Source organism: Tympanuchus pallidicinctus, unplaced genomic scaffold, assembly GCF_026119805.1.
Source record: "Tympanuchus pallidicinctus isolate F22 unplaced genomic scaffold, pur_lepc_1.0 scaffold6, whole genome shotgun sequence".
In the NCBI taxonomy this organism is placed as follows: domain Eukaryota; kingdom Metazoa; phylum Chordata; class Aves; order Galliformes; family Phasianidae; genus Tympanuchus; species Tympanuchus pallidicinctus.
This window is the reverse complement of record NW_026294780.1, coordinates 1,267,708-1,295,179: the sequence shown is the minus strand read 5'-3', so window position 1 is coordinate 1,295,179 and position 27,472 is coordinate 1,267,708. Positions and strand designations below refer to the sequence as shown.

Here is a 27,472-nt window from a genome sequence, read left to right as displayed (position 1 = left end):
CAAAGCAATATTTTCTGCTGACATGTATTTCATTGACTGTCAGCAAGATCTCAGTCTGTTGGACGGGAACAGTTCAATTATTACAGAACTACCAAGCTCTAGAAATACTGTCTTCCTTCAAGACAGAAAACTAAGCTTTATACAAGTTTTCACCTTGGAGACAAAGTAAAGAAATTCCACTGGGATTTCAAATGAAATTAAAACTTCTTAGTTCATACTAAAGTAAAGCATGTAATGTACAGTCTTGCGTCTCATAACACTTTGAAGACTTAGCAGAAAAACGAAGTAAAAATTATCTAGAAAGGTTTTTTTTTTTTTTGATGCACACCTCTAAATAATTATTAGTCTCTTTGGAATGCAACTTCAGTCTTGATTTCTAAGGTTTCTCAGAAATACATCTGCTTGATTCCCTTTACCATTTCCTGCCAATTAGAAAGAAAAAAACAAACCCAAAACCAAGCAAGATTCTCTGTGTGTGATCCATGTTTGCAACATTCCAAGCTAAATATTTTCCTATTTCTTTTTAAAGATCTGGGGTTTCAGACATCAAAATTATTTGCCTGACACTGAAAATCCTAACGCCATGCTCACCACTGCTGTTCGCAGGCAGCTCACGTACGACAGGTGACTGTCTTTATACCCTAGCTCTTACTGGTCCTTCCCTATCTGCAAAACATCCTCATCCCATGAACCATTATTATCACAGAATCACTTAAGTCGGATTCAGATCCCTAAAATAGATGTAAATACAGTCAGTTCTCCATTATCCTTGGGCACTTTATCAAAGTTGTGGATTAACTGGGACATAGAACAGGCTTTAAGAAGAAAGACCACGAGTTCAGTGGCTGAAGGACAGCACTACTTGGCCAGACCAAGTCAAGCCAGCATCCTTTGCCATGCCAAGTTCACAATCTGAAGTCTTACGATAAGCTTAAAGTAACAAAAAGAAAAGTGAAGACTAAAAAGTAGATGGAAAGAGCTAAATGAAAGTGAAGACTATGGGGACAGGTGTGGAATAAAGGTCAGACAAAACTATTTCCTTTTTCTTTTTTTTTTAAAGGGCTTTAAAAACCAACATCTTTTACAGAAAGATGAGCAATGTTACCATGTATGGAAAGGACTGAGTACAAATCACTTTAAACAAGAAGTAGGAGTGAGCTCCTGATACACAAGTTTTGGTTGCATAATATATCTAAATAATACATTAACAGACAGTCTTAATATTCTGTAGAATAAGCACAAAGAAAGTGTCCTGAAGGATCATCAGGGTCTTGACTTCCAACTGCTAAGCAGAAATCTTACACAGAAAAAGCAGCCACTGTGATATCAGTCTCATTCTTGGATGAGAGAGAACATCAGCACCGACATCAAGAGGACTGCCAAAAGCATTACTTTACAACCCTTACTGACAACCTCAACTGAGTGCTTAAAGACTCGTGGGAGTATACAAAAGTGAATGACAGTTAAATGAAAGTGAATGGCATATTTGCAAACATTCTCTACAATTTAAACACTAGCGGGCTTTGTGGGCAAGACTGCACTACAAATGTCTTTGCAGCATATATGTGAGAAACTGGCTGCATCAACTGCATGAGTCAACATCTTTTTTTTTATTTTTAATCAAAACATTCGCTTTGTTGAAGTTGAAAATAGCATAACCAAGGTACGTTACAGAGAGAATGGCAGCTCCCTCCACATCATACTGCTCACCTTAGTCTACTCTTACTTCTCCATATGTTCTATTGTGCACCCTCATCACTACAGACTAATGCATGAGGAACTTGGTCCTGACAGAGCTCTATTCCTTGGAGGTAACAAAAGATCTGTATTCCTTCTGCTTGCTGGCTGGTCAAACACAAGTTATGGATTGTATCACACTTTACAAAAGGAACAGCAGATGACTCACACCTGGACATGTGAATTATCTTTCATATGAAAACAAGTTCTGAAGTCAGGGGTGTATACAGTGCATTTCTATCTTTTTGGCAACATCTATGCCAAATTCTGAAAGAAGTTGAGAAGCTTCCTTTCACACACACATTCAAGTGCATTTTGCACTTTTGTGCAAGAAGTGCCTGTTAATATGGTCTAGAGAAGTCAATACGTGTATTCTGTGTCTGTAATAATGTAAACATCTTCAAAGATCATGCCCTCACTTCCCTGCAGAAAGACTGTTGACACCTCAAGTATAAGCTTCACATGACAGCTAGAAAGAAAGGGGGCAGGTCACGGGGCTCTTGAACCTTCTCTTCATCTGCAATTTACTACAGATCTGCCACTCTTAACACTGCAGCTTATAGAACACCATATTGCATTTCTCCGAAGCAGGTTTCATCCCTGGGAAAGGACAGGATCCTAGAAAGATTTTGTTTTCCAGAGAATGTCCTTGTACCCCAAATTTCTTCTCAGACTACTTAAAATGGAGTTTTATTGAAAGTATTTTACTGGACGTTTTAATCTCCAATGCAATATAAAATTAAAAAATCAATACTTTTAGAAACTCTATCCCATGGGCAACTCCACTAAAAAAGAAAAACTAGATTGGTAATACTGTTATTAGCTGCAGCACTGGAGAACTGGTAATCTCTTTGATTTCAGAGCACAAAATTTACTTAGAAGGAACAGAAACCTGCAAGAAAATGGTCTACCAGTTACCTATCTTACATGCAAGATTAATGTTCAACCCAAAATGCTGCACTGAGTTCTGCTGCCAAAGGCATTTTCTTAGTCTGTATGCAGAAATTTACTTTTAAGAGCTTGGTACAAATTTATTCTGCTAACTTCTTAGTTGCTACTGAGGACATGATTTGAATCAGGCCATGGGGATTTTATTAATATTAGATGATTAATAGTTAATTTATTTCCAAGTTTGTGAAGATAAATTAACATAAGCATGTATACAAATTTTAATCACACAGGTTTAGTCTTCCCATCTGAAAGAATTAGCTGGAAATTCATGGAATTTGACTAATTTACAACAATTATACATAAGCAGGTAGTTAAAGAGAGCGAGCTGAGGTTTTTTGAATTATCTCTCTGACACTTTGGGATCTGTAAAAGATTTGCATGGTCCATATGATCTTTTCCCATCAGCACTGGAAAAAGATTTCCTCTAGAGTGAGGGGTTTCTTGTCTTCACAAGGCTGGCTTCCAATCAATAGAATATCACTGTTTAAACATGACAGAAGAAATGCTCCACAGTCCACAAACACAGTGTTTTTTCTGCCATACTCTCCACAGAGCATGCATGTTTGTAGTTATGGGGGTACTTACACGCCTCCTTGCTCGCGGTGCTGGCTCTGGCGTGTTAGGAGAAGTGGACTCGTTTGGTGTTTCTGAGGTGGAGCTGAGAGATGAGTTACTGCTGGAAAGTTCTTTGTTCTGCCTTTTTGCTCCAAATGGTAAGAGAAAGGCCACAAAATCTGAAACATCTCTTTGCTCTTCTTTTTGAGAGTCTTGCTTGAGCTTGTAGGCCCGGTCGTTAGCAATCACTTGTGACAAGGGCATTCCAAAAGCCTGGGGAATAAATTCTGCAACAAAAAAGTATTTACTGAACATCTGATATTTATTCAGTACACAAGGAATTCAGTATTAAACTGTTAAAAAACAAAACAATCTGAAGTCTCTTTAAATATATAATAATTCTGACGAGGTGCAGGACTGCACAATAATAACAACATTCAAACAATAAAATAATAGTGGACAAGTGCCAGGTAACTGTAGTTCCTGGTATCTGACTCCTATTTCCAGTTGGATCTTGCATGATATACCACACAGAACCTTGGAAAATCAACTGGGAACAGATCTAATTAAGATCTTAACTTCCACTGAAAGCAACTGGAAGCCAGGCACTTGGCTAAACCAAAATGGTGCAGATGGCCATCAGAGGCTCTGGAAAACTATCCTGAGACTGGAGAGCCTGGCACCTACGCCACAGCTCTCCCATTTCAGATCTTTTCATCATGTCTTTCTCTCACAAATACTGCAATGCACCAGAGTGAAGAGCTATAGGCATGCATATGGGGCCCATCACAGGTCAGGAAGGTGTGCATCTACATGCACAGAGCATTTGTAAGTACATCCACTATTCAGACTAAGCCTTGAAGGGTATAGTTTTAACAGTATTATAAACCCACTCCACACCAATAGAACTGGGTCCAGACGAGGGCCACTAAGTGGGCTGGAGTACCTCTCCTATGAGGAAAGGCTGAGGGAACTGGGCTTGTTTAGCTTGGAGAAGAGAAGGCTCTGAAGAGACCTCACTGTGCCCTTCCAGTATTGAAGGGAGTGTATAAATAGGAGGGGGAACAGCTCTTTACAAGGGTGGGTAGGGATAGAACAAGAGAGAATGGTTTTAAACTGAAACAGGGAAGATCTAGGATAGATATTAGGAGGAAGTTTTTCACTCAGGGTGTTGACGCACTGGAACAGGTTGTCTAAGAAGGTTGTGGATTCCCCATTCCTGGAGGCATTCAAGGCCAGGCTGGATGTGGCTCTGGGCAGCCTGGTCTGGTGGTTGGCGACCCTGCACATAGCAGGGGGGCTGAAATTAGATGATCATTGTGGTCCTTTTCAACTCTGGCCATTCCATGAGTCTATGATTCTATGATAGACATCAATAAAACTGTAATGTACAAACCTTGCATATATTCAGGTCTTACCATCAAAATGCCCAGAATTTTTTATGGATCAGAAAAATGTTTCTCAGTATGTCAGTCAGTAACTAACACTGAAATTCTCATCATTAACTTTCAAATTTGTACCTATCAAAGATTAGTCGAATCAAAAGTATTGGGTAAAACCGCAAATTAGAACTGTTTTATGATCAAATGGAATGAATAAAATAGCTACTGAGCCCACTGATTCTGGTGAGGTTCTACTAGATTCCAGTTTCAGACCTGCCAGTATCAGGCATACAGAAGGCACTAGAAATTAAAAACAATTTTAAAAAAAGAAAAAAAAAAGAAAGAGAGAGCAAATCTTTACAAATCCAGTCTGTCAGTCGTCTAAACAATTAAAGACGGAAATTCTCCCTGGGATTGAGTCTGACTATATCTTTGATGACACTTTCAAGTTTTGTTAATGTTACATTATTATTAAGATTAAGGGGACTGGAGAGTATAATATATGAATCCTGAGTGAGGGTGCTTCTACCCTATTCTAACAAAGAGACATGGGCCTGTTCTCATTTGCTTGCTCTTTAGAAAATATGAAACATTAAGACGTGAACTAACTTTGGTGGCCAGACAAAACAAAATAAGGAAGCAGATCCTCATATATCAAACAAGTCTGGAAGTGACCAGTGAGTAGAATGATATCTAAAACCATCTGCATTTAATTTAGGACAAGAAAGTACATCATCAATGGGTGTCAAGCAATGCAGAGATTTCCAGTTCCTGGAGCCCAGACTTGTTCCTCCTACACTCTGGCAAGTATAATTATAAAATGATGAGATTAATTGTACTGAAACTTTGTAGTATTGTGGATTATCTTCCCAATGAACATTTAAGACCATAAGCTTACTTTGAAAATTCACTTGCAACACACATCTGCAACATGACTCCCCTTTGTTACATCTCCAGCTCTCCTATTTCTCTCTCCTCCCACAACATTTCCTGACAAAAGCCACTGAGCTGAATGAAAACCTGAACAATAAATATATAAATGCTTTTGTCAATTGTGCTTCAAATGGGGATGGGACAGCTGTACACAACCTGTTGATACCCAACAGTATGATGATGTCTTTGATCGTACAACACAAGGATGGAATGGGTGGGGATCATCAGGGAATGAGTTTTCAGTACTTTTTCATTAAGTGAATTTCATGAAAATGGCTCTGTTCCCCAACTTTGTTATATAAAAGACAGTATTTTGATGTAAGTATTGCTCCTCTTCTCAAACCCTCAGGTGTGGGATGCCAGTTTTTCAATTGCTATTGTTTCACTTGCTTCATTAACTTGTTTCATTGCTCATTTCACTGCAAAGCAATGAAAGGACACAGATCCTCTGCTCTACGCTGCTTTGTTGTACACCTCCTTCTCAAAGGACATGAACCACTTCCCCAGTTTCTCAATATCTGGCAGAGATGGAGAACTGGATGAAAACCAACTGGCTGATTTTCAGACTAAATACAGATGGAAGTGATATTGGCTGGTAGTGGTAATTACGTTACAAAATTGGCTAAATCAGTAACTTTTTGTTCATTTGTTGAAATCAAAAGAATTGGTTGCACCCACCACAGACTGGCTTACAGCCTCAAGTTCCCAGCACAGTGTTGCGTGCAGGGGTGTTGGGTGGTGAAGGAGAACATGTTTTACAATCCGCTCTCCCCATTAACATCACTAGCAGTCAATTCCAATAATTCCCTTGGTAGACAGGTAAGGACATGTCCACTAAGGTGAATGAATGACTGCCCTTTTGAAGTTTCAGATTCATTGGGAAAAAGAAGAATTTTAGTCACACAGAGCCATGCAGCCCCTTCTCAGATGGACGACATGTAAATTTGAGGTTCTGTTCTCACAATCCAGGTAAAAGCACCAACTGCTGCTCTAGGCTCTACTGTTGGAGGTGTTCTACTTGTATGAAGAAAATGTTCCTTATAGCACGGGCTATATGTATATATGTATAGTTACATGTGTACCACGGTCACAAAGCTACTGAGTTACTTACTGTCTCTGTAAGCCCAATGAAACTGATCACTTTTTCAATTAGAGGAGTGTACTGTTTAAAAATAAATGTTGGAGACAGCACTGTGTAAAAATTGGAAACAAGCTGACAGAGTGGGCAATTATGTTGGAAATGTAGACTCACATGTTTAGCCTAAACAGAAGCATATACGTACTTGATTTCTGATCTATTTTGCTTCGAGTGTTTATTGGCACCAGAGACAATTTGAGATTTTGCAGAAGTGCATTTCTATTATAAGAAAGTCCACCTCACAGTTGACAAAATTACGAATTGTGATTGAAACTGGTATGGTTCTAAAAAATTCTTCTGTTACAGTAAATCAGCATTTGTGATTTAAAAAAAAAACAAAACAATATTTCACTGAAATATTTTCAGCCAGATCAAATAAGAGTTTCTGTGACCAAAAATCAGAAATCCTGCTCTTTGTTAACCAAATGATGATAACTAGGATGCAACCCACAGAGTTAGCCTACTTGGCCTTATGCCACCTAACCCAAATATAGATTCAAAGTCTTATCTGAAGATTACATGAGTTAAAATTGTGGTTTCCATCCCACAAACTACAACCATCTATTAAGATCCTCTGAGGTATTTACTTTAGACCCTAATAAGGTTTACAAAGCTAATAAAGCAAATAATGCACCATACAACAATTTTAGATAGTCTTCTTAGTCTTTTGTTGTGAGTTTTTTTAATTTATTTTTCTTAAGTGTAGCTTAAATGCAGTTTTTGAGATAATGAAATCCTTTGACTCAGCTCAACAGAGGTGTGGGGAGGTCTATCTATTCCTGAAGCTGCATACCCCCTAGTTACAATTCTCAGAAACTACAGCATACACAGCAACTCTGCAAAGATCTCGCAGAGGAATTTTTCAAGTATTTACATTCCACACAGAAACATCAGGAAAAGGTTGCTCAACAAATCATATAACAAATGATTACTACTTCTAAGCAAGTCTCTCAGTTCACCTGTAGAGTTTACTAGAATCATGGAAAAACAGAGCTGGTTCTCTGATAGTATATTTTAGGAGAAATCCTTTCTGAGAGCCATCACCCCCAGGAATGTTGGTGGGGACTTTCCAAGTAGACATGCTTATGCTGACCCCTGCATTGCTAGCAGCAGACAGATGAAAGGCTCCACTTCTGCTGTCGTCAAAATTAGCAGGGAATTTGCAAGGAAACAGTACTCAGTCACCAGCATGCAGAGAATTCTAAGAATTTCTTATTCTGAGCAGTGCTGACATTTATCGTTCCTCCAGCCACAGTACTGTTTGTCAGCAGGTAGACAACACAATTTAGAATCACGATGTCCATAAACAACAAGGAGGCAGGGTAGAGAAAAGCAAAGATATTGAATGGTAACAGCTGAAAACACTGCTTAGATATCTGGGTGGAGTGCTGCACTCCTGTTTCATTCATTTACATCCGGCAAGTTTTGCTATATCCTGTTCTGGTGAGTCACTCAGAGATGTAAAAACAAATGAAAACACTTATTCCAGATTTTCTTCCTTCTAATTAGATTTTGACAGATGTACCTGTCAAAAAGGAAAAAATAAAGATATCAATCTTGTTTAAAGTGCATTCAATTCTGCTTTAGTGTCTTTGTTGGCCTTCAGCTTGCTGAGACTCTCACTTAAGAGTCAGGTTGATCAACTGGTCTATCTAAATAAAATGTGATGTTGGGAGAGTAAAATCTCCACAGATTGGAATAAGTCACAGAACTGTAGGGGTTGGAAGGGACCTCCAGAGATCATCGAGTCCAACCCTCCTGCCAAAGCAGGTTCCCTACACCAGGTCGCACAAGTAGGCATCCAGGCAGGTCTTGAACATCTCCAGACCCTACCATATGAGTAATTAAAGCTCAGAACAGTCATAAGAAATGAGTGCAACATCCTTAAGCATAGCTGTCTCGTGGAGTGGGGTGGGGGAGAACAGACTCCAGGACCAACCTGAGATGCTATACCCCACAGGCAGAGAAATTCCACAAGTTCATGCTCCGGGGCACTTCAGTGTATGTCAGTGCTAAAGTGTCAGGCAAAACTAAGTATAAAATCCTCTTTGCTCTTTTTCAGGAACTGCTCACACCTGAAGACACAAAGCTGACTGCAAGCAAAATAAACTGTTTGTAGGGCTCACTCTTCAAGCTCCCTACAGCAGGGCCTCTGTTGTGCATCCCCAGTAATCAGGACTGCGGCCTACTTTGCACCACCTTCATCTTATTCATTTTTGGATGCAAATTACACGCAGGATCACACACTGGGTGACAGACCACAGTGCTATGTGTTTGTCAGGATTAACATTCAGAGAGCTATTCATTCAAAAAATACTTTTCAGGTGACACACACTCCAGGTGAATCCTAACTAAATGGCCCCTAGGCTTCTGTTTGTCCTGATACGTGAGTTCTCTCAGGCTGGAATACAAACATTCTGAATTAATCATGAACTGTTCAGCAGTAACTTATGAATGTGATGCTCAAGTGAGGGGAGGGAAATGCTCTTTGCATAAAGGCAGCTGCAACTTATCTACAAAAAGCATCCTGCAAATCAGCTTCCCCATTTCCACTTTGACATCCTTCTTCTTTTTCTCACAGCTCCTCTCTGAGGATGGTACAGTGCGAGCAGTCATCAAGAGAAAAAAAAAAAGAAAAAGGGAAGAGGGGCAGGCACTCCTTACAGGCACGAGGATCAGGGATGCTCAAGGGTGAACAGTGCATGCTGCTGGCCTTTTGTGTGCACACACCCACATCCACAGCTCAGAGTGTTTGTTTTGGAGCGGTTGCCCAGTAATGGAAGATATTCCCTTTATAAAATAAACGGTAAAATGCTTTTTAAAAAACCAGCATGGTACAGATCAGGATAAATACTTTCGGCTTGCTCTGACACAAAAGGACAGAGGTTACTTCTAACTCAAACTTTGGCAACACAGGGACCATTGTTCAGGGCAGCAGGTACAGCTCTGCCAAGACATGAAGACAAGCAGCACAAAGACAAGAGGCCTTGCATTTTTTTCTTGCAAAAGCAAGCTCATTACCTAAAAACTCTGCAACTCTGTGACTCTGAATTTATGAGCTCTACGTCCCTGCCCATTATGCTAAGCCCTCCAACCCTGCCAAAAGCACTGCATGAAGCCTCGTTCTGGGCACACACACATCCCAACACATGTAGCAGGGCAGCAGATGCAGGTGCTACTGTTCCTGGTGTCTTTCACCAAGCCTGCCTGGCTTGCTGCCTACATGGTGCAAGCGAGGACCTTCGTGGCGGCTTATCCACCCTGTAGTCACAGATTAAGAGTGTGCTCAGCAAATAACTGTGGGGCGGATGATATTTAATAACCCAATAGGGCATATAAATGTGTACTAGAAAGAAACACTGAGAAGTGGGGTGCCCTGTGCCACTACCTTGGCTAGTTTTTGCTTAATGTTTGCTGATAACAACAAAAGACAGCATGACTGTCTCTTTACTCTGCTGTCTCTGCTAGGGAACCTTTAGGCTTCCTGGCTTTTGTACTCTATTGAACAACCCAACACCTCTGTCAATCCACAAGACTTGGACAAATGATATGAACAGATGCTCTGTTTCTATAATATTTTGTACATGGAGAGAAGTCATACATCTTAGAAAGTAAAAGACATCTTGGAATTCAACCTATACATGAGAATAAGGCAGTGGAAGATAGGAGAGTTGAAACGATCTGAAGTTAACAGAAGAAAAAAAAAAGGAATTTCAATTAGAATCAGCGTAATAATTTTAAAAAATGCTTGGCTAAAGTTAAGCCATGCTAATAAATGGGAAGTAAATAAAAGTATATGTAGGGATGAGTAAGTACAGAGTGCTGATCTTTGCGGTGGGTAATTACTGATCCCTACATGGCCAGGTGCACTTTATAACACTGTGAAGATCTATGGGTAAGGGAAAAAAAAACAAAAACAAAAACAAACATAAAAAAAAAAACAAGGAAACTAAGCAAGATAATGATAGATTGCTTACCCTGCAAACAAATGTAAAGCATGGACAGGAGCAGTATAAAACAGATTTTTCCCCAAAAGTGGATTTAAGATCATTAGACCACTTCCTCAACAATTCATTCTAAAGGTGAGCTCAGTTCTACATCAAGTAATTTTCATAATTAATGAAAGATGTGTTATTCACAATGCAACACAGAAGACAATTATCTTTTATCCAAACAAACACATCAGGGCTTTCACTTTTAGAAAGATCAATGCAAATATTTTCCATTGCCAATTTTAAACCAATAAAAAGAGTGAGTGCATATATGATTTCATCCAACAGACAAAAATTAAAAGGAAAATGTTATCTTTCCAACAAGCACCTAAAGTAACTTTGATATGGGACACTCATTTTTTCTCACTGCAATCTCAAAGTTCTATTAAATTAGGTTAAAAGCAATAACATTGCAGAAACCACATCACTTCTCTTCTTACAAATTCATATGTTTTTGAAATGGAGGTATTAATACTGAATTTTAGTACTACTTTTCCAAACAACTTCTCTAGGACTGAACACAAAATTAGATGCACAACATGCCAAAAATTTCACTTTCAGAAAAACCCATTTCAGGTCTCAACATCTGGACTTGGTTAAAATGACTGCAAACTACAGGTCAAGTCCACTGGATTAGGACCCAGCCCATAAAAGCTACTTAATGTCCAAACAAGAAAGTCCCACCATCTCTATAATCCATGTCACACAGAGTCTATTAAGACCCAACTGATCAGTAGCACTGAAGCATTTATACGTTTTAAACAATGTCTGTTTTCCTAAGGTTAAAAAAAAAAACAAACAAACCAACTGACTAGCTTTGGGCAGGGTTGGGTTCACACGCTTTGTGAATTGAAAGAGAGAGTGTATATGGAGGTAAACAACAGGATCATATTATCCTGATTTCACTCTGCACTGGCTGCTGAAAATGAGGAAGAAAAGACACAGTTCTTTAACACTTCATATTCTCCTGGGAAATAAGCTTTCAGTTCAGAAGATGGGCTTACTCAAATGTCAGTTACTAAAAGATATGACATTTTTCCACCTGGAAATGAATATGTAGGCAACGCATCAGCTTGGTAACATTTCCCTGTTTCAGAAAGCATACATCTAAGACTAAAGAAATCTTATACGTAAAACTAAGATTGATCAGTGAATATGTACTCGTGTAGTTTTACCTTTGTCTTTGTTTTTCTCCTTTCCTAATGAGTCCAGTTTCTTTCTTAGTGATTTCTTCCTCTTTTGCCCATCTGTAAGAGAAAAAATAGGAAACGTGTGAAGGAAAGAACGCTGAACAAACTGTTGCATAAGCTATATGTACATGAAGTGAGATGTCCACAGCACTTCAGTCAGGAAGGATGTGGGGTTTATTTTGCAAAGGCTCACAACTGTCTCAATCCATAAGCCCTGAAGAGTGCACTGGAAGACCAAATGCATCCCACTCCATGTTGCTGGGCACAGCACACATGGTCACATAGCCCGTGTGCAGAATAGAAAGTTAGTCATGAAGTCTTAGCAACTGAGACTATTGCTGGATGTTCCTGATAGCAAATGAAGAGTAGGCAGCATAAATTCAAAAGGCAGTGATTAGCTCCCATTCATAAATGCAAGACTGGAGGCTGTGAAGCTGGAAGTAGTTTTTGGAGAGGAAGTGTAGCTACAGATATAGTATTTGGCGATAATATCCTGAGACTAACCATCAGGATGAATGGCACACAGCAGACCTATTAGCTGGGTGATAACTGCCCACCCTGACATGACGCATCGGATCTGAACTCACACTGTGTGCTTGCAGTTTGTGTACGGCATGTCCCGATGATTCAGATGGATTAGTGTTAGAGAAATTATTGTTCTGACACTGTATACATCATCCAAGTTTTCATTAAGATATTAAGGACTAAAGATTTTAGCTGGTATCATAAGCAGGTCTGTTCTTGAAAGAACTATGTGAGAAAGTTGGCTATCATTCCTTCAGCAGCATCTTTTATAATGAAAGTCAACAAAAACACATCTTGTTAGGCCTCAACAAATACAAGAGATTAAGACACAGGCCTGCTTTAACTTGTACTTTTTATTTTTATTTGGTTTAGTTCTAAAGCAATATAAAAGGTCTCACATATGCTTTAATGCATAATAATAGACAGACACCACTAAAGCTAAACATTATTGGATACATACCTTTGCTTTACTGGTTTTGCAATATGGCATAAAATCAAAAATGTGCACACAGTACCTGTGCTTCACTGTTATGGTAAGGACACTAAATAATCTGCCTCAGCATGTTTTTCTGTTTGCGTAAATCAATGGCTTAAGCGGTCTTTCACAGCAGGGAGAAGACCACAAAAAACTGAAGTGGATCTCCATGGATTAACTCTCATCTTTGCAATTAGCCATAGGGGAATGCAAGCCATTTCCTCATAGTTTTCCCACAACTCCTAATGAATATTACTCAGCAGACAAATTTTGCCCTTTTCACAACCCATTCATATCCTTTTACTTTAAAATTAAAATTTATTTTTGCTTTTGCAACTTTTGTTCAATCACATGCACTTCAATGTTTGTATTCTGCATCTATTTAGGGACAGCAAGCATATTTACTCCCAGCAGCTGCTTAATTATAATACTCAGTTTCTGACTCCTGAGGTAGATTCTCATTTGCTAGTTATGTTAAAACCCCTTTTTCTGCACCTGCTCCAGTGAGAATTCATCCCTCTGAAATAAGGCTGAATAAAGTTAATACAGAATTTCTAATGAGATTTCAGCAATATAAAGGTGGTAATTCATTGCCTGATGCGGTCTATGATTAGAATTTCCTTTTTCATATCCACATGACAAGTTCATAACTCAAAGTCATACTTTGATTGATTAATATACCCAGTCCTTTCACACCTGACATCCCCAGTTCATAATACTGAGTTTATTACAAAAATTCTTCTATTACCTCTTGGCAATATGAACAGTCAGTAGCCTGCTTACATAAAACTAAAAGTATTGCTTGTTTTCATTGGGTTCTCTACTACTGTTGTGTTCTGGCGTTATATATTATACAATTATTTTTATATTATTTCTCATCTTATAAATTCAGATTACTGCTTCATAGTAGCCATTTGATAAATGATTTACATTTCCTTGTAGTCTTAGACCCTCTATGCTCCAAGTACCTATATTCTGATATTCCACTGAAGATACCACTAACATGTAAAAAGAAGAACAAAAGTTGAAACTGCATCTCAAACACACTGATTTTATAATATGATTACAGAACTGCAGCTTCTGCAGTGTTTTAGTGCTGCATAGTCAAATACAACAGAATACAACAGAAATGCCAGAACAGTTATTCATGTGAAAGAGAGAAATAAATTACACTTTCATATCCACATGGAAAACAAGTTAATGACTTCTAGGGCCAAACTAGCAATGATTTCTGGTGAACCTTGTTCTTAGTGAGTGATTGTTTGAACTCCAACTGTGAAGAAATTCATCAGTAAAAGACTGGTTGAGGGAACCACGCATTTGTTTCTTCAAATCTTGGATTTTTGAGTAGTGATGATCAGGCCCAGAGGAATGTAAGAAACAGGATAAAGTTCTAGAGATAGACAAGACAAAAAATACAGAAAACAAAAGAATCATAGAATGGCTTAGGATGGAATCTTATAGAACATCGAGCTCCAATTCCCTCTGCCACAAGCAGGGCTGCGACCCACCAGATCATCTGCTCAGGGCCCCATTCAGCCTGGGCTTGAATGCTGCCAGGAATGGGGCACCCACAGCTTCTCTGGGCAAGTCTATTCTGTGCAGGAATGAACTCTTAAGACAAAGAAAGACGGCAGAACGATAGAAGGGACACACTTAACTTGAACAAAGGATGTTCATTCACTGAAGTCAGTGGAACCACAATCATTTACATTTAAGGCTTACGTCATGCCAAAGAGTTCAATTTATAAGTAAGACTGACAAGAGTCTCAGTGAAAAGCTAAAGCTTAAGAGACCTGACAAGAGTTTCGAGGTCAATTCTAGTTCTCCTTTCAACCCCAGCAAAAGGCATGATTAATTATAATCTATACTGCGTAAAAACAAATAAGTATTGAAATGATTGTTGATTTAGGTTACGTCAGACATGAGCACTGTTGAAATACTCACAATGTACTGAAGGATTAGTGCAACTGCAGCAGTTTTAAATATAAAAGAAAAAAAAAATTGATAACACTTAGCACTTACTATCTCCACCAAGATTTGAGAATATAATTAATATTCATATGTTCTTGGTAACAAACCATTACCTGTGCAAAATACCTACTGCATATTTAAAAATTAATTAGCAAATATTTATGCAAAGTAATACTCTATCAGTCCAAAGTGCTGTTATATATGACCCGCTATCCTCATCTGTGGTTTGAAAATATTTAAAGCCCAAATCGATAAATGTTATTCATCCAGCTGATTTATCCAGCCTTGTGTGCATGTAATCATCTCTTAACGTCTTCTTTCAATAGATCAGTAAGATAGGGCCATCTTAACAAATTTCACTCAAGAATATTAGCAAGATGTGAGAAGTCAAAAGTCTTATCCTCTTGTTAAAAGGCAAGGAAATGTCAAATTGAAGGAAGAAGCCATTTTTTCTCTCTTTGATAACCCACGCTGACTTCCCTGAAAAACATCTGCCCGGGCAGCTCCATAGATCAGTTGTTTCAGAAATGAACTTGGTTTGTCCAGTACTTACTAATTTATATGTTGACTGCATTTCACACTACAATGCGTACATCACTCTTTGGGCCCGTATGTATTAAGACTAACATGATGAATATTTAAAAAAAAACAAGCCTGGAATGAAACTCTTGAGTGAATATTAAATTGCTGTGTGACCTGTTTTTCCAAAGTGGTGAGCACTTCCAGGTTCACTTAATGCCAGAGAGACTTTTCTATTTGAAAAATTAGGTCATCTATTTAGGACTTTGTCAGTGAACCAAAGCCTACAGAACACAGAAGTATTTGCATGGATACACCAACTTCAGACAAGAATTGAGAGTTTCAGGAGTCTGACTTGTGAGGTTACTATTTTTGAAAATTTTGGTTTAAGGTTGAAATTCATCCAGTGTTAAGACTATCACCTTTTAACTTTCAGTTACAGTCTCCAGATTTTGTACAGTCCACTTTGGGATCCAAATTTCAGTCTATATGATACATAAACTAGCTAAGAAGCCATTTTCATGTAGAGGATATACAAAGCTCATTTTTAAATGTGGAAAAATAAAGAACAGAAAGAGAATTACGGTTTTTTTAACAACACGTTGCTCTGTTGCTCCGTGCAAGATCACCTACCAACACCAAATTTGACTCAGACAGAAAGAGCGCAGATTGAATCCCATTACTATAATTTACTTCCAGTATTGCTTTACTCATTTCTGGAAAGTTATGGAAATCAACATGTCTACTTGCTATGTCCAGATGTTGCTAAGCACAAGCATGAGCATAACTGTGCATGGAATTTTTTCAAAGTGATAAAATTAGTGGCACAGCTGGATCTAACATGCAGAAACTCCTCGCCACAATTTTTACATTATCCCACTTATTAGCCACTGTAGTGCGAAGCCCTATCATAATTTTCTTTCTTTTCCTTTCCTTTTCTTAAAAGAAAAAAAAATGTAGTAAAAACTACCACAGCTTTTATTATTATTGTTGTTATTTTTCTGACAGCATTAGAGTATTATATTTTAAATGACGGAAAGTGTCCTGTCCTGGCAATAAGCTTGAAGTGAACCAGTAACAAAATATAATTATTCAATGTTTCTTTCCCTTATGGATTTATACATTATTTATATATGTATTTTGCCCTTATGGGTTTATAAAGCTTACAGATAAACAAAGTTTATAAACAATAAAGGATACTGATTATCTACATGGAGAGACGTTGCTTTTATGTTACTTATATGCAATATTATTTTTTGTTATACATAATTCATACAAAGACTTTAATGTAGCTTTCTGTATTTTTGACATATCTTCTGTTGTTTACATGGTTATTGAGTACAGAACACCTGCTCCCCATCCACCTCCTCTCCTATTGGCGGCCTTCTTTGCATATGAGAATTGTATTTCTTGTCCATTTAGGGAAGAAAATGTGTCCTGTTCTACAATGAAGGGTTATTTTCACACAGTATAAAGAGAGGAATTATGTGACAGAAGAATGTTATATCTATAGCTCAGTTATAAACAGAAATGGATAAAAATCCCAATATTTCTATAATTCAATAAAAATAGTTCTTAGTAGCTATATTCACAGAATCACAGAATTGTTGAAGTTGGAAGGGACCATTCGGGATCATCTAGTTCAACCTCCCTGCTTCAAGAATGCTCATTTTCCTTTAGTAGCTCTTAGTAAATTTTTTTCCTTGCATGTAATTCAATCACAATAAAATGTACTTTGTAAAAGGGTAATCCATTCTAGTTTGAAAACTACCACCAGTGGCACTCCAAAGAGCCACATCTCACCTCTCCAGAAGACTTCCCTGTTGGCTCACTCATTATGAGAGACTCATTTCCTGAGTGCCAGCCTCCTGCACTCAGCGGGCAAAACGAATGTCAAGCTCCATACTCTCTTGCCTGTGCAGTGTGGAAAGCAATTGAGTGTCTGCAAGCAGAAAGTATTGCTAAAACTTGATATAGCACAAGAAAGAATTCTGTGCTTTTTTGTTTTCCCATTGCACTGCACTTGCAGTTGCAGTCATTTCTTTGGGCACTACGCAATGTGAATTTCCTTCCGTACATGCACATGGAGCTGCAAGGTGAAGGTTTTACTTAGGCATTCTTGTGCCTATAAATGTCCATCATGAAATATTTATTTAGATTAACGGTCACTGTCCCCACGCAGTAACTCGCAGAGCGCTGCCAGCTGCAGCACAGGCGGAAGGTAAACATTTCCAACCGGAGGACCAGGAGTGAAAGGCTTTGGCACATCACATGCTATAAAAATGGAAAGGCTGAGCCCTCAGGTATTTTCCATCGCTCTCTGTCTCCCTGTAACCTGTCCTTGGCAGTGCAGACGCATTCCCTTAGCAATGCAGGTTATTATATAGCTTCATAATGCTTGGACTACCTCCTGCTTCTCCCTTACAGGTTTCTCTCTTTAGTTCACTTTGTTTTAAATTAGCACTCCTTCATGCTTGGCAACTGGCAGCTAACTGAAAGAACTGAAAACCACCAAGCAAAAGCATAGAATCATAGAATCACCATGGTTGGAACAGACCTCTAAGATCATCCAGTCCAACTGCCCCCTTACCACCAAGATTTCCCACTAAATGATGTCCCTCAGCACAATATCTAAGCATTCCTTGAAATATTTGCTTTTCTTGAAATGCATGCTTTTGTGCTCTTGCTCCTCCAGCCATTATACTCTTCAGTAATCTGTTCATAGTGCATCCTCTTCAGATAAAGATTTATGTAGGTAACATTATATTTACACGTGTAGTAGTCCTTTGGGCTATTGCATTACTGATTATTAAAATGAAACACAGAGGAATTACAGTATGTCCACATATGGGTTTAAATGATGTAGCCAACAGAAGTTTAAATCCTGCATTATACATCACTTCTTTACTACGTAAATCTTTATTATAATAGCAAGAATTCAGTTCTAGTGGCATACGAATGAAACTGTTTTTTCTAGAAATTATTCATAAATTGCCAGGGAACCTGCCAGGGAACACAGAAGTGCTGGAATCCTCACCCAGTTCTAAAGAAAGTTGCGTTCCTACAGGACCCTGAGTTTTATCAATAAAATGACAGTTTACCAGTAATTTTATGTGCTCCTGATATTTTTTTTTTAGGCATCAAACAAAAAACAGCAATACAATATACTACAAAACAATGCGTAACAGAAGGAAATCTGATATTCAGCTGAAAAGTTCATACCAGAATTCATACCAGAAGAATACACATGTTAAAGCAAAACTCTGCCAAAGTCAAGTAGAACATGAGGACTAATCAGTTATAACGCCAGTATTCTTGATAATGTTTCAGTTAGAAGCTTCAGCAGAATCACCATACACTGATGTGGATTATTTGCAAAGTGAGGACAGTCTAGCTGAGTTTTCAGAAACAAAAGGCCAGAACTACAATATGTTCTGAAGGCATATTTGGCAGAACATCATCAAGAATACTTCTGTTACACTAGGTGTACTTGCAATGATTTAGAAAAGAAATTACGAATTAAATGAAACCAATTTTCCAAACAATGTGTTATAGAGCTTTTACATATGCATTCTGGTTCCTAAAATGGTTTTACGTAGGCCATGTTTGAACTTTCCCAATAGGTTAATGACTAACATTTTAAAATGAAAACGGAGTTTTTCATAGGCCATAATAATACACTGACAAAATGCCGAATGACTTCATATGTAGGTTGCTCCAAAAGTAATGCCTCCTATTTATTTCCATTTCAACTACAATTGATACAAAGAGCACAACAACACAGTATGACAGTGCAAATTCTCAGCTATAAAACACTGTTTTCCAACATAGTTACGACCAGTAGCTATGCATTTTCGCTAGTGAAGAGCCATCGTGCTGCACTCATAACAATCTGCACCAGGACAATGACCTGCTGTCACTGTCACCACTGCTGAAATGCACCACCCACCCCTCAGTGTGCTCACATTCACTATTTGGTCTCCAGAAACGTTCAGCAATTGTCAATGAATGTCAGTGGGTGCCATTTTTTCCACATGGAGATCAACGACATCCCTTTACTTCATCCACACTTCCATGTCAGATGCTATTGTGTCAGAGTGCCCCTCTGCCACCATCTGTAACATGGCAACAAAATATAATGGGATACTAGTGGGAAGGGTCAACCTCTACTGCCATACCATCAATATCCATCCCTGATACTGGGGGCCAGCATAATAAGATAGGAAGCTTTAATAGGAGACAGGAATTTTTTAATATCTCTGAAGTAATATCTAGACTTAATTGGACTTTACATACTTCAAATGCATGCATGCAGCAGTCTCTGGCTTTGAATTTATAATAGCTCTACCTTAAGCCCACACAAGTCAGGATCCAAATAACAACACAAGCCCATAGGATTACTCTCCCCTAATACTGAAAACCTCCTGTCAGGATTCTGTCATCAACAACTGTTTTATAACCTTGGTATATGGAAAAGTTGATCACAGTAATTCGTACTTCTGTATTCCTATAGCGTTCACCATAATGCATGCCGCTTCTTGATCAAAGCACCTGTTTACCCAAACAGAGGCTGATAAACAGAGAAATCTTTTTTCCTTGTATTGAACAATGAAGATTCGCTTTCATAACTGTTATTAGCCTGTTTCTACCTGACTGCATAAATAGGTGGAACTGTGCTCTTCATATAATAAGATACGTTACTCCTAATAGTGATAGAAGAAAATCATGGAAATCAATTTGTTGATGGTTACATAGGTTACACTTTCACAAACTAGCTGCCTAACAATGAAGTTTGAAAAAGGAAAAGATGACTATAAAAAATTCACTTTTTGAAGATACATTACTTCTTCTGTTCTATTAGTAGAAAAATTATGTTCTTGCAAGCTTCATATATTTCACTTTTTTTTCCCTCTCAACTGTGGCAAAAAGCCAAATCTGGAAAAATAAAACAAAACAAAACAAAAAAACCCAACAAACCATAGCAAGAAGCTTCTACAAATTTCCTTCTGGGGAGAAGAAAAAAAAAAAAAAAGCTTTTTGGCTTGTGTATCTCCCTGTCTAGAAAAGCTTCTGTCACCTTTACTTTGATAAATTCCTGCATAGCAGACTCCAAGGCTGACTGCTCCAAATGCCTCCATCCTGCAGCTGGGATTTCTCCTAGCTCAAAACATTAAGTGAATTTTACTTTCTCTTTTCAGACTGAGAGACAGAGCTTTTTCTTGAGAGGAAAGAAAAGCTCACGTTTTATGGAAAACTGGGATTTGGGGGAAAAATAAAAATGACAAAGAAAATATAACTTCCATCCTAAGCCAGCAACATGCACAGCTTTCATCAAGTGCTCTGAGCAGGTTTGATAGAGCAAGGTTGATAAACCAGGTTGAAGACTTACTAATGTAATGTCAAAGAGCAGAACTTAGCTTGCAGTCTTGCTTGTCTTTAATTTAACCTTCATGAATACTGTTATATTGAAAGCAAATCTTACAAATGCTGCATGGACTTATGGCACCATGTTAGAGACAGTATTATATGAGAAGTATCTGCAAAGGTTAGCATGAAGAGTGGTGATAGTAAACTTCTTCACTTAAAAGGCATACTGTATACCAGCACAAAAGCACCTAATCTTGTAGCTCCACAAAGTATCAGCTACAGTTTTCTTAGATGCTTTCTCCTGGTATAACTATCTACACAGTATGTAACATGGTCAATGATTAAAAACAATGAGCAGCTTGGAGCACTTACAAAAATGCAAGTCCGGATAAAAATCAAACTCACTCTCAGCTTTAAGGAAAATGGATAATGATGAGTAAAGTAAGCAAAAAACTGAACCAAATGTCAGCTCCCTGCCAAAATAAACAAGTGGAGGACACATAACTGAATTCCCATTTTTATTCGGAGCTTAACTGAAACATATTGAGGACAAAGTGCACCAATGAACAACAAAAATTCAGAAAACCTAACTGCTTGTGTTTTGTTTCATTTCAAAGAGAGTTGCCTCAACACTCAGTCTATGATTACGTGTTTCAAATTTACCTTACAGAAGGAAGTTCTACAGCAGATTAATACTCATTTCATAGGAACAGATGCACAGCAGATGCACACCTGGTGAAACTGGCTACAAATCTTACATACAAAAATGTCCAACAGTACATGTTAAAACTGCATAAGCAATAATCTTTCCTTAAATGATTGGAAATGTATTTAAGTTTCTAAAGACGACATGAGATCATATGTATTACAATTATAACAAACTAAATGAACTGAAAACTAGATTTGACAAATGCTAGCTAACTACTAAAATTAAGCATCACCTTCTCTCTCTCCAGCTGACCCAGTAACTCTAAAAAGAAATTACCTCAGAAAGTAGAACACTTGCTATAATTACTGAAGCTGCTGTGTATGACTTAGGTGCTGTTAACAATAAATATTAATGTGTGTGTGTACATTCTTGTCATAGATGGCAACAATACGGTAAAGAGTCTTCTTGGTAAAGGCAATTAATTTCTTTGATTATACTTTGTACACTTGCTAAAATAGCTGGACGGCAAGTTTATTTTCAGATCTGTAAAATGAAGAAAATTCTGTGGCTTATCTTCAGATTCTCCCTCCACAACATTTGGGAAACATTTAAATAATAAACCCAAAGATACAAAGAAAGCATATGCAGCACTTGTACTATAGCATAAATATACTTTGGAATGTGGCATGTGCTACAGCAAAAATACTATATCAACCTAGCATTAAGGTTGTGACCCAAGCCAACAAAAACAAGATAATTCATCAGAGATTTATGGTCTGGCCTTCATCCAACCTACTGCATGTATTGCAATCTATTGCATCTGATCTGTTAACAATTCTGGGTGAATGTGTAACATCAAAGTTCAATTCTAGACACATCAATCTTGTATTTTGAAGATGAGACTGGAATAAAGATATTTTACCACATTATTTTGAACTTTTGGGCCTGAACTCTTGTGCTAAGTCTTCCTACAAAAAATGAAGTTTGATCCCATAGTACTATGCAATCTGAAACATGGGTTAATACTGGGATTTGTTACTATTAATTGTAGAAAAAATGACACATGAAAAATGAAAATATACATCTGAGATGCTTGCCTGTACAACTTCTGAACTGGTACACATGCAAACTGTATCACATTTGAAATTCTGTCCTGAAATGATTTAGAAAGATAGGATCAAAAATGCCTAATCACAAAAAGAGTGAGATTCTGTGAAGGACTATGTACAATCTAGACACTGTATATCTCTTGCTGATTCAAATTCTACTCTATCCAAGTTAGGGCAGAATTTCCAAACTTTCATAGCATGTTTTATATAACTTTTCCTTTCTTTCCCCTTTTTTGAAAAATAGAGAACTCTTTTTTTCTACATCAAAGCTTTTCACTACCTCTGTGCAACGTCTCATAACTGACCAATCCTACAACTTCTTTAGCACAAGAACCCTTTCTAACTCCTGAGGCCTTTTAGTATCTTCTCCTTCTCCATCTTCAACAGTCACTACAAAGGTGATATCCACTTAAGAATGGACATTAAGAATGCACGAGAGGCATCATCAACTCAGCAAGCTAATGCTGGTAGATTCATAAATCCCATACAAACTACTACAAAGATAAGAAAAACATAATCACAAATTGAGCCACTGCTTCAGCTGACATTCTTACCATGGTATTTAGGGGACATTTCAGTTCAAGCATCAGTGGTGCAAGGGTTTCTTTTAAATATGACTCTGAGCAGTGTTGTGGTAGCAAGCGCTAATTGCTGGCACCTCTGCTGTATAAAAGTAAAAGCAGGATTCAACCAAAAAGATAAACCATTTATGTTTGCATATTACACTGGTATACATACACCTACCTAAGCCTTACTCAGAATTAGTGGCAAATGTTTCCTTTTTCCCTCCTGTACTCCTTGTTTCCACAATACCTCATGCCTCATTCCAAAGCTGGGAAGATGACAACACAATCTGTTGGAGACTGGTGAGAACATAAGCAGTCACAGTGTTTTCTTGAATAAAGAGAGGTGAAAACTGCAGCTGTGACTCCAGAACATCCAAATCCTATTCCGGTTAATTCAGAGAGGTTAACGTCATACCTTAAAACTGAAACAGATGCTTGAGGAGTTGAGTTAGGGTTGGTGCCCTAACTCCTCATTTAGTGTAACTGATCAGGCCCTAGCAGTGCCTACCAGTGCTCACAAATACAAACTCCAAGAGGCTCTCGGGCTCAGTGAAGTAAAATATTATTATAAAAGTATTTCCTAAATACCTGTTGTGGAAACTGCTCCAAACAAACCTCATTCGATACTTTCTCTGCCCAAGAGGTACCTGGAGCTTATGAACAAAGGAGAAGGAAAGAAGTTATCCTACTCTTTCATACTCGTTTAATTTTGAAAAAAAGATATGAGACTTGAGTTACCAAGCTGTTGTTTTCTTGTGTAGACATGCTGTATAAGGTTCATTTTTCTCACTAGGGGCAGAAAAGAACACATACAAATGGAAAGTCAGAAAGACATGAGCACATGCATAAAGTGAACTGCATCGTTCTCTTTCCTTTCTTCTACTGGAAAGAGATTCTACTTCCTTGAAATAAGGAAGGCATAGGTATAGTCTAAATAGTGACTGCAAATAAGTTGCACAACAAACTTAATATTGTGCTATTTAGAACATCAGACAGCAAATTAAAAATACTCTATGGAATAACTGTGTTAGTAAAGAAACTAATGCTGTGCTCGGAATTGATAACCCTTAAATTAACACATTAAACTAGAGACAGTACAAATGATTTGTGGTATAGTTATCACTGGCAGATGGAGGCATGCCATGCAGCTGAGAAGGATTTTGATTCCAGAAAATGAAAGACAGGGATGAGGCAGAAAAACAAGAGAACAAAAAAACAAATTTGAAGTAGCTCTGTCATACATACAAATTCATCAAGAGTCATTGTTTTTAAATTCATTCTAATTGCTTACCGAAGTCCAACCTTACATATTTTAAATAACATGCCAGTTAAACTCCTGTCAGAAGTGGTCCTCTCTATGTGACCACAGGATATTTAAGTTACAAATGTTAATAGTGTATTTTATGAAGGGTAATGGCTGCAATACAAATGAAGAGGGATTACATACCAGGTATTACATTGCATGCATTCCTCTCCTAGTGTGCAAATGGCCAGATGGGCCCTAAAAGGCTAACTGCACTTGTGACAAAGTGGCCTTCTAAGCGTGGCAGAACTGAAACATTATGAAGCTATCAGTAGTGATATGACCTGATGTCATTGTGACTGTAAACATAAGGCAGATGCTTCTGTACTCAGACTTAACCTCCATGCAACCGTGCTTGGCACAAATACTTGTTACCCAAGAACAATGGGGTTTTACTTTCCAATTTACTTTCTACTTGTGCCAGTAGAAGTAATTTCTCAAATGCTTGCAGAAAGCAAATGCTCAGTGGCCCTGTTCTAGAGTCATTCATTTGTAGCTTTTGAAGAACAGTCAAAGGACCTCAAAGAATCCCAACATTTAAAAACACTTTCTGTGTTTTCTAATACCGAGATTATTCTTCTAGGCTTCTTCAGGCTTCTGAATATGTTCAGACAACATTTGCTCAATCAGAAGAGAGCTGTAGAGCACATCTTTCACATCTCTCCAGTCCTAGACAGCTCCCTCAGCTCTCTCAAACATACTACACTAGTTCTTCCTGTAACTTGGCCAAACACATCACCTTTTCTTTGTTTGTTATTGTTACTGTTTCTGTGTTTTGATTGGTTGATCGGTTTGCTTTGCTTTGTTTTTACAGAAAACCTTTAACGACCTTCAGTCCAGTTTTAACTTGGGATACAAATAGTTGCATCTAAGTTTTATGTTACTTGTACTACTGCATGCCTGGAGTGACTGAGCAAGTTTCACACTGTTGAAACTTGAAAATTCCCACTTGCACAGCCCTGTGATATTAGCAAATCAATTGGACAGCTACCTCTCCCCTCTTAACATACTTTTGCACTCCACACCATTCAGGAGTGATGGGATCATGAAGAGGACATTTGAATTGTCTCTGCGAAGGGTCTAAACTAAAGTATTCTACATCCAGTCCTGGTCAACATTTTTATCAGTGACCTCAATGCAGGACTGGAATGCATCCCCAGCACTAAACCTGGGGGTGCTGTTGACTTTGGAATGATGAGAAGCCTTGCGGAGGAATCTGCATACACTGGAGCAACAGGCAATCAGCACCAGCGCAAAGTTTAATGTAGTGAAGTGCTCAATTCTGCATCTGGGATAGAGAAATGCCTGACACAGGTACGGACTAGGAGATGAGTGGCTAGGGAGCAGCCCAGCAAAAAGGAATCAGGATGTGCTGGTGACAGCAGCTCAGCATCCATCAGCAGTGCACCCTGGCAGCCAAGGGCCATACCACATTTTAAGAGGCATTAAACACAGCATGGCCAGCTGGCTATGATTCTCATAGAATCATAGAATGGCTTGGTTTGGAAAGGTCCTGAAATACCATCTAGTTCTAACTCCCCAGCCATGGACAGAGTTGCCAACCACTAGATCAGGCCATCTGGAACCAATATACAGTATTCAGCATTGGTGCAGCCCCATCTTGAGTACTGTGTGTAGTTCTGCAATCCTCAATAAAAAATAGGGTGCTAGTTTACTAGAAAGTGTACAGAGGATGACAACAAAGGTTGGTAACAAGTTTGGAAAGCATGTCCTGTCAGGAGAGGTTGCGGACACTTGGATTGTCAAGGGGTTCTCAATTCCATTGCCCTCTAGAACTTTAGAAAAGTTGTAAGACCACTCACTGTCTTTAGGAAAAGCTGACTATGATTCAATTTATATGATATGGAAGATACCAAAACTAGTGATTCTTGCCTTTCATCAGCGCCAATAGAGAGCGAAAAAAATCACACTTACAGGGAATGATCTATCTGACATAGACAGATATATACTTTTGGATATAAGAAAGTGCAAGAAAAATCTTTCTTTCAACTGAGTATCAGGGTTTCCCAGCATGAATAGGTCTGATTTAGGTTATCTGCTCTGTAGGTGTCTGTCCTTGACCAGGTGATCCCACTCCCGGTGGCTTATGTTGGACATAACGGACACCATTACTATTCATTTTTGTAGTTGCAATGTTTAAACAAAAAGTGAAGCAGAAGAAAAAGTCTGAGGAGCAAACAATGTACTTTTTCTCCCATTTATTACTGAGATATGAAGTCAGCGGCTTATGAAGAGGAGGCTCAGCAATCTAAACAGAGCTGGTTTATCATGCACTTACCTTTGGGGATAGTAATCTGACATCCCAGGTCATACTCCTGCTGCAGCTGATAAAAAGCCACTTCCTGCAGCCGAGCGCGCTCCAGCTCTGAGAGACTTTGAACGGGAACTGACTTCAGCCGAACGCTGCGCCCTGACATGCTGTTCCAAGTGAAATCACCCTACAGGAAATCAAATGGAAAAATATGAAGCATCATACGGTATGTGCAATTTAATAAACATAACTATCTCTTCTACTGCAAGGAGAAACAATGCATGTCCTCTTTTCTGAAAGGCCATTTTCCTGGACTTCTCTAACCTTTCAAATATCTTTGTTTTCCTAAGACTAACATTCCTTAAAAGGAGTACAGACATACAAAACAAAGTCAATTTTGCCTGAAAACATGTAAGCATGTATTGTTGCAAAAACTCTGGGATTCCAGTAATCAAAAGCAAATAGCAGGAAAAAAAAAAACAACCTTGTCTGCTTTTCCCAGCTTGGTTTCTTTGTACAGTAGTTCATCATCACTTCATTCCCTTCAATGCACATTCAGTCAGAGACCTGTATTTCTACAGGTCCATGGATAACATGCATCTTATCTCCTCCAATTTGCTAACCCCACTCCCCACAGCTGTTCAGTGAGTAATTTTCTTTCCCAATGCATCCTACCCGCTCCTTACAAAGTGACTGTGGTTAAAGCAAGACTGACTAAAGGATAATTTGTTTTACGTTTCTGAAAAGCCATTATAACATATGCGCTACAATACAATAAAACAACATGAGATATGCTGCATCTCTGTAAGGTACCAATTATGTTCAGAAACAAAAT

The 27,472-nt window shown here is 38.3% G+C and overlaps 1 protein-coding gene across 5 annotated transcripts in view; it reads right to left on the bottom strand.

The window, feature by feature from the left end:
• ARHGAP6 (Rho GTPase activating protein 6) overlaps window positions 1-27,472 on the bottom strand; it is a 298,937-nt gene that overhangs the window by 27,862 nt on the left and 243,603 nt on the right. For all 5 annotated transcript variants that reach the window (XM_052664671.1, XM_052664672.1, XM_052664673.1 and 2 more), the window contains exons 2-4: window positions 26,665-26,824; window positions 11,864-11,935; window positions 3,274-3,530 (exon numbers count right to left, since the gene is read on the bottom strand). In XM_052664671.1, the coding sequence (XP_052520631.1) occupies window positions 3,274-3,530; window positions 11,864-11,935; window positions 26,665-26,803 (468 nt within the window). In that variant the 5' untranslated portion in view covers window positions 26,804-26,824. The remainder of the gene's footprint in view (window positions 1-3,273; window positions 3,531-11,863; window positions 11,936-26,664; window positions 26,825-27,472) is intronic.